The 8,558-nt window shown below is 43.5% G+C and overlaps 1 protein-coding gene across 1 annotated transcript in view; it reads left to right on the forward strand.

Annotated features, from left to right (window-relative positions):
* The window catches only part of LOC138978012 (uncharacterized), a 9,081-nt gene extending 762 nt beyond the window's left edge, over positions 1 to 8,319 (forward strand). The window contains exons 2-5 of the mRNA XM_070350628.1: positions 2,905 to 2,976; positions 3,368 to 3,557; positions 7,092 to 7,148; positions 8,116 to 8,319. Coding sequence (XP_070206729.1) covers positions 2,905 to 2,976; positions 3,368 to 3,557; positions 7,092 to 7,148; positions 8,116 to 8,150 — 354 coding nt within the window. The 3' untranslated portion in view covers positions 8,151 to 8,319. The remainder of the gene's footprint in view (positions 1 to 2,904; positions 2,977 to 3,367; positions 3,558 to 7,091; positions 7,149 to 8,115) is intronic.
* The last annotated feature ends 239 nt before the right edge of the window (positions 8,320 to 8,558 follow it).

Here is an 8,558-nt window from a genome sequence, read left to right on the forward strand (position 1 = left end):
AATCAGACTATGTACAGAAAAGGGAGTTGAGGGGTGAGGGAGAGCAAAAACAATACAAGAAACAATTCAACAATAATAATAATAAATAATAATAATAATAATAATAATAATAATAATAATAATTGTCAGTAAGTACTGGTGTCACATGACTGATGTGAACCAGTTGATTGGCTAATGGCGATGCGCTTAAATCTGTTAGCGCACTCCTGGAGTGCGCTAACTTTTCCACAGAGCGTATTCTTACACCCTTTGCCAAAGCGAGACTGTACTCTCATCCTCAGAATTAATTAATGACATGTAGCTTATATTCTCCACAATACCAATGATTATGACCATAAATGTCCTGCTTTTCAATTAAAGCAGAAGTGTTTTTTTTCTGACAGATTGCATGCGCCTGTGCCGCCCACAGTTGCACTGATCTAAAAATAGAACCCGCTGTGTCTAATTTTTCAGTTTCGACTTGCGAAGATTCCTCTCATAATTATGCCATGTTGGTGGCATGTACCTTATTATCCACATTACCAAATGATGAGTTAGTATACAATTCCCAGCAGCTAACAGAAAACACAAGTGTTATTCCGATAACGTCGCAGCTAGATCAGCACGTAGCAGACTACACTGAAATACGACTGCATCTGTTCAGTAAATGAATGCTTTCCGTTTATTTTAAGGCAAGAACAATCGGAATCGAAAACGTGTAGGGTTTAGAACGTTCTTAACACATATAAGACTTATTACCAGCCTTCTTTATGTGTGCAGACTCAGTGCAACGGGACGAGCAATTTTTGTTTTTAAAATGAGACTCAGTGCAATAGCCTAGCAGACGACATAAATCCCGCTCAGCAAATAAACATGTTAGGCAAATGTGAACGATAAAACGATGGGGATATAATACGTGTAGGGTTCAGAGCATTCTTACCGTTCATATTTAGTACCAGACTCCCCGATGAGGGAAGATACCACACGAAAAACATGCCACGTTTATTTTGAAAATGGGCTTTCCGTCGACCTTGGCAAGGGGCACAACTCTGCACAGTCAATCTGTCGAAGCTCGATGAAGGTTTCGAACCGCAAATAACTGAAAGCACAGTCCTTTCTCCGAGTTCAAATGAGAGAAAGATCATCACTGTTTAGCTTAACGCTACACTGGAATTTACCAACAGAAATTAAAACAAGAGTTTGCGTGTGATGAAAGCACAACACACGAGACAGCCCACACAAAAGTAGATCTTCTATACGACCTGACCACACAGTTATGCCTATTCAAATGCGCGTAGCAAAATGTGCGTGTTGTATCTTCTTTTTTCTCTGGCGGTACCGACAATATCGTTATTGAAACAATCCCAGTGCACTAAGGGATTTATAGAGCAAATCTCGAAAATAATTATTGAACTCAGCGCTATGCGCTTCGTTCAATAATGAATTTTCTCGATTTGCTCTATAAATCCCTTAGTGCACTGGGATGTCTCAATAACTTAAATAATAATAATAATAATAATAATAATAATAATAATAATAAAACACTACAAGTGCAAAGTGATTACATACATTTCTTTACTATGGGAAATGGGGGGAAGGGAGAGGGGGGGGGGGTGATGGGTGGGTTAACATAAGGACAAAAATACTATTACAAACAACACAAAACAGATAACGGAGTATAAAGCTAAAAGAGAATTAAATTTTACTCGCTTCTCAAACAGTTTGTCATTGACCGCAGGAGACATCGGGGCTTCAAACACGTTTCTGTTTGAAATTCAGTGTCACGCCAACAAAGGCAAAGAAAGCTGTGTTGTGTATATGAAATGATTATTAGGGTTCGTTTGTTCCAATATTTGAACGCAAACCACAAATTGTAGATGTAATGTTGGTCTTGCCATTACTACCTTTTACAAACTTGACTTATTCTGAGAAACGTGCTGGCATTTTAGTGTTACGATCTATTTTGGCTTATTGTGTTACAAGGAATCAAAAAGCTTCTTGCTTTACTGTTTATTTCAGTTGAGTTTATCATGCTATACTGCTACGCTTGCAAAACAAACAAAATCCCTTTGCAATCGTCTCAATGTCCTGGTTTTGTCAGGGTGCAAAGCCTAGTCGGAGTCATCCATGGTCATTGTTTGTCTCAGGGTCCCATCGCTCCTGTTCCGTATCATATGTCAATCAATCAATATGAGGCTTATATAGCGCGTATTCCGTGGGTACAGTTCTAAGCGCAGGGATTGTCTTTTTTAATTTTTTTTATTTTAATTTTATGCAATTTATATCGCGCACAGTCATATTCAAGGCGCAGGGATTTATTTATGCCGTGTAAGATGGAATTTTTTTCCACAATACATCACGCATTCACATCGGCCAGCAGATCGCAGCCATTTCGGCGCATATCCTACTTTTCACGGCCTATTATTCCAAGTCACACGGGTATTTTGGTTGACATTTTTATCTATGCCTATACAATTTTGCCAGGAAAGACCCTTTTGTCAATCGTGGGATCTTTAACGTGCACACGTGTAGTGTACACGAAGGGACCTCGGTTTTTCGTCTCATCCGAAAGACTAGCACTTGAACCCACCACCTAGATTAGGAAAGGGGGGAGAAAATTGCTAACGCCCTGACCCAGGGTCGAACTCGCAACCTCTCGCTTCCGAGCGCAAGTGCGTTACCACTCGGCCACCCAGTTCTCAATCTGTACGCAAAATTGGCTTCTCGACGGAGAAGGATGTCTGTATACTGTAATTGCTTTGGTCAATAAAGAGTAAACAGAAGACGATGAGCTTCCCTCTCATGACAGATCAGGTGGTTTGGCCATCCGCTATCATATTGACTGTCCTTAGCTTCAAAGGACATTGTGTACATGTAAGAATACGACTAAATTATCACTACTGTACTTTCTTCGTTTTGGTACAGATGCGTTGCTCCATTCTCCTGTTCATGGTGGTGTGTGCTGCCATGATGTCGCAGTCCGAAGCATGGAGAAGGGTCTGTTTGTGTGTCTCTCTGTCTCTCCATTCTCATTCTCCTTCCCTCTCTCTGTTCCCATCTCTCTGTCTCTTTCTGTATAGGTCTGTTTGTCTGTGTGTCTGTCTGTTTGTCTGTCTGTCTGTCTGTCTGTCTGTCTGTCTGTCTGTCTGTCTGTCTATCTGTCTGTCTATCTGTCTGTCTGTCTGTCTGTCTATCTGTCTGTCTGTCTGTCTCTCTCTCTCCCCCCCTCTCTCTCTCTCTCTCTCTCTCTCGCTCTCTCTCCCTCTCTCCCCCACTCTCTCTCTCTCTCTCTCTCTCAGTGAAAACGTGACTAAATTTAATCGATAAAAACAGACAACATAATTACATGATTCTGATAATTATATTCTTTCACTTATCTTTCGAACAGGCAGTAGACTCTGCGAAGAAGCATTGTCAGTTTGTAAATGGCAAGGTCATTTGCACGTTCGGTCGTAAGCGTCAGGCTACGGATGAGCTGAGTACTGCGTGCAACGACGTGGCCAACGCCCAACAGACCGGCTTCACCTCGGACGACCTGCTGGAACTCTTCAATCAGGTTGACGGCATGAACGACAAAGGTGATTGTTTTTCTCTGAATATCTCTGTCTTTGTCTGACTGTCAGTCTCTATGTGTCTCTGCAAGTGTATATGAAACGATATTTTAAAAACCGGCACGGTTGGCCTAGTGGTAAGGCGTCCGCCCCGTGATCGGGAGGTCGTGGGTTCGAACCCCGGCCGGGTCATACCTAAGACTTTAAAATTGGCAATCTAGTGGCTGCTCCGCCTGGCGTCTGGCATTATGGGGTTAGTGCTAGGACTGGTTGGTCCGGTGTCAGAATAATGTGACTGGGTGAGACATGAAGCCTGTGCTGCGACTTCTGTCTTATGTGTGGCGCACGTTATATGTCAAAGCAGCACCGCCCTGATATGGCCCTTCGAGGTCGGCTGGGCGTTAAGCAAACAAACAAACAAACAAATATTTTAAAACAAATGGCATGCATGGATACGTACACCCGCACTCACGCATGCACGCGCGTGCGCACTAAAGCAAACATACACACGCACATACACACACACACAAACACACACACACACACACACACACACACACGCACACGCGCGCGCGTACATTCAGTCGCACATATACATACGAACCTCACTCCCCAACGCACACACACACACACCCCACCCCCACCCCCACACACACACATTCATGTATTTTATATGCAAGCATGTAGGCCTATATATGCTCTTTGATGAGTATTTTCCTTTTCATCTGAGACAAATTGTATTTGTTGTATATATCTTGTTGTGTTTTTGATTGAACTTGTAAAATAATTGAACTTGTAAAGCGCTTCGAGCTGTGGAGAAGCACTAAATGTCCATTATCATTATCATTATTTAAGTTATTGAGACATCCCAGTGCACTAAGGGATTTATAGAGCAAATCGAGAAAATTCATTATTGAACGAAGCGCATAGCGCTGAGTTCAATAATTATTTTCGAGATTTGCTCTATAAATCCCTTAGTGCACTGGGATTGTTTCAATAACGATATTGTCAGTACCGCCAGAGAAAAAAAGAAGATTCAAAACTCACATTTTGCTACGCGCATTTGGATAGGCGTAACTGTGTGGTCAGGTTTGTGTCAGATCTACTTTTGTGTGGGCTGTCTCAACAGGGCCGGACTACCGGGGGGGTTATGGGGGTTGCGCAACCCCCCCCCCCCCCCCTAGCCTAAACATGTACCTTACTTATTTAATTGTTTTTTTATTATTGCTTATTTTATGCCGTTTTATGCAAGGAGCGACCATTTTCTTATCTCAGAATATGACCTACCCGTCAGCTTCAGGGGGCTTCGCCCCCTGACCCCCCCAACGAGGGGGGGGGGGGGGTGGGTTCTAGGGTTTCCGGACCCCCCCCCAGCCAAAAAATAAAAATATTGAATGAGGTATGCATTTCTTTATTTTACATTGAGTTTCAATTTTTGGGGTATTAATCAGTGACAAAATCTGCTGCCTGAAACTGGTAATGATCATCCTCAGAATGCACCAGATTGCACCATTTTGCATCCTTTTTTTCAAAATTTTCCGGGGGGGGGCATGCCCCCGGACCCCCCTAGCAAGCTAGGCGCTTCGCGCCGTCGACTCGGCGCTTTGCGCCTTCACACCCATATCTTCACAATATACTTTTAAAAACCAGTCATAAAATTAACTGATCCGCCCCTGCCGCCAGGGGGGACATCCCCCTGGGCCACCACTGGCAACCCCCCCCCCCCCTCCTCTTCGCCTAGTCCGGCCCTGCTCAAGTGTGTCGTGCTTTCGTCACACGCAAACTCTTGTTTTAATTTCTGTTGGTAAATTCCAGAGTAGCGTTAAGCTAAAAAGTGATGATCTTTCATAGAGACCTCATTTAAACTCGGAGAAAGGACTGTGCTCTTAGTTATTTGCGATTCGAAACCTTCATCGAGCTTCGACAGATTGACTGTGCAGAGTGTTGCCCCTTGAATTGACTCCAAGGCCACGGTTAGCACATTTTCAAATTAAATGTGGTATGTTTCTCGTGTGGTATCTTCACTCATCGGGGAGTCTGGTACTATATATGAACGGTAAGAATGCTCTGAACTCTACACGTATTATATCCCCATCGTTTGTTTGTTCCCATTTGCCCAACATGTTAATTTGCTGCGGGGTTTATGTCGTCTGCTAGGCGGCTAGGGCAATCGAACCACTGCACTGCAGTCTCATTTCAAAAACAAAAATTACTCGTCTGCACGCATGAGGCAGGCTGGTAATAAGTTTTATACATGGTAAGAACGTTCTTAACCCTACACGTTTTCGATTCCGATTGTTGTTGTCTTGAAATAATAATTCGGAAACCATTCATTTACTGAACTGATGCAGTCGTATTTCAGTGTAGTCTACTATAACAGAGTCGACTTCCAAATGCTGCTCTAGCTGATACGTTATCGGAATAACACTTGTGTTTTCTGTTTGCCGCTGAGAAATTTATACTAACTCATCATTTGGTAATGTGGTTAATAAGCTACATGGCACTAACACGGCATATGAGAAGAATCTTTGCAAGTCAAAACGAGAAGAGACCATTGTGGAAGAGAAACAGCCGCTTCTATTTTTAGATCAGTGGGATTCACTGTGGCACAGGCGCCTGCGATCTGTCAGAGAAAAAAAAACACTTCTGCTTTGAGCCGCAGGAAATGTATGGTTATTTTTTTGGTAAAGTGGAGAATATAAGCTACATGTCATTAATTAATTCTGAGGATGAGAGTACAGTCTCGCTTTGGCAAAGGGCGTAAGAATACGCTATGTGGAAAAGTTAGCGCACTCCAAGAGTGCGCCAACAGATTTAAACGCATCGCCATTAGCCAATCAACTGGTTCACATCAGTCATGTGACACCAGTACTTACTGACAATTATTATTATTCACGTTCCATGGCGAAGCCAGACTTCGAGTTCACGGCAACTTTCCCGCTTTAACAACAGAGTTTGACAACAAACACGTTTTCATCTGAAGTATTCATTACAGGTGTATATATGTGTGTGTGTGTGTGTGTGTCTGTGTGTGTGTGTGTGTGTGTGTGTGTGTGTGTGTGTGTTTGTGTGTATGTGTGTGTATGTGTGTGTGTGTATGTGTGTGTGTGTGTGCGTGCGTGTGTGCACGGTGTGTGTGTGTGTGTGTGTTTGTGTGTGTGTGTTTGTGTGTGTGTGTTTATTTAGTGATGTACCTTTTTACACATAACAAACACACACTCCTACACACTAAAACAAACGCAATATTTTTGGGAGGAATGTCACGTTCCTGTTTGTGTAACTCTGTGTGTTTGTCTATGTGTGTGTAGTGAGGTTTGCAGTATGTTTCGTTGTGTGCAATATTTAATAATAGTAATAATAATAAATGAGAATTTATATATCGCAACATCATAACTTTACAAGTATATTTGTTATGTGTACACACACGCCCCTCAAGCTCGGTGTTTTCTTTGTGCTCGTCCTTGTTAAAACATTGTGGTTGTCAACAAACTGCTGTGTAACGACAGAAGCTACACAAAATATGATGGTTAATGACGACAAACTGCTTTTTGTTGTCCATAGATGTCAAAGACGGAGAGCTGGATGAACTTGAGTTCGATGAATTCCTGGTGTTAGTGCGTAAGTCTGGACACGACCCTTTGTTTCATTCCTTGGTTGTAAGCATCCGTGTGTATTCAGTTGGCCGTGTGTGTGTGTATGTGTGGTTGTGTGTGTGTTTGTGTGTGTGTGTGTGTGGCTCTGTGTGTGTGTGTGTGTGTGTGTGTGTGTGTGTGTGTGGCTGTGTGTGGGTGTGTGTGGCTGTGTGTGTGGCTGGGTGTGTGTGTGTGTGTGTGGCTGTGTGTGTGGCTGTGTGTGGGTGTGTGTGGCTGTGTGTGTGTGGCTGTGTGTGTGTTTGTGTTTGCGTGTGTGTATGTGTGTGTGTGTGGGCGCGTGTGTGCATGCGTGCGCGCATGCATGTGTGTATGTGTGCGTGCGTTTGGCAGTGTGCGTGTGTGTGTGTGTGTGTGAGTTTGCAGGGGCGGTTCCAGGGGGGGGGGGGGGGAGTTCCGGGGGTTCCCCTAGCCTAAAAAAAATAAAAATGAAACATTGCCCCAGATTGCTCCATTTGTATCAACATTTTTCTGGGGGCATGCCCCCGGACCCCCCTAGGAGACCGTCTTTGTCTTCTACGTGACGGTTTTGGAAAGTAGTTGGGTAATGTGGTGGCTCCGGTTGTACCAGATCGGTAAATTTTACTTGTTTTGATCCAAATTTGTCTTCTTAAATGGACTTTTTGGAAGGTGCATTAGGGGAAGTTTCTTGGCTCAGATTGCACCAGACTGTTCCATTTTCCTTCTTATCATCAAAATGTTCCGGGGGGGGGGGGGGGGGGGGAGGGGGGGTTTCAACGTTTCACGCCCTCAACCTAACGCTTCGCGTCATCGAATTGTCCATAAAAGAAATTTGGAGCCACCCCACCCCCCCCCCCCCCTATAAATGATGTGGTCCGCCCCTGGTGTGTTTGTTAGTGTGTATGTAAGTGTGCATACTTGTGTAAGAATAACTTTTGAGAAGTGTTTAAACTTGTGATCTGGTTGATTTGCAGAGGCGCTTGGCCAGTGCTTTAGTAGCGATAAGTAAGACAGCCTTCTCGGGGATCGTTCAACAGGCTGATACCAGTATCGACAGGCCAATGTGTGGCTCCGAGCTGCAAGCACAAGTTTCGGAAATTCTGATTTTTCGTTACATCTGTTGTCCGATGATGTTCTGAAATAAAAGGTCGATCGTTTCCTCTTTCGGTCGTACACAATTTGGTCTGTTAACCCTGTTTACAATCTTAACATTATGAAAAAAACGAATCCTTCATGTTCGTATTTATATTTTGTTGTTGATGTTGCTTCTTGTAGAAAATCTTTGTGTCTTAATAACAAAATGTGTGGATGTAAGGGGTCCCTCTCTCTCTCTCTCTCTCTCTCTCTCTCTCTCTCTCTCTCTCTCTCTCTCTCTCTCTCTCTCTCTCTCTCTCTCTCTCTCCATCTGTCTTTCCAA

The sequence above is a fragment of the Littorina saxatilis genome, linkage group LG10, assembly GCF_037325665.1.
Source record: "Littorina saxatilis isolate snail1 linkage group LG10, US_GU_Lsax_2.0, whole genome shotgun sequence".
NCBI lineage: Eukaryota > Metazoa > Mollusca > Gastropoda > Littorinimorpha > Littorinidae > Littorina > Littorina saxatilis.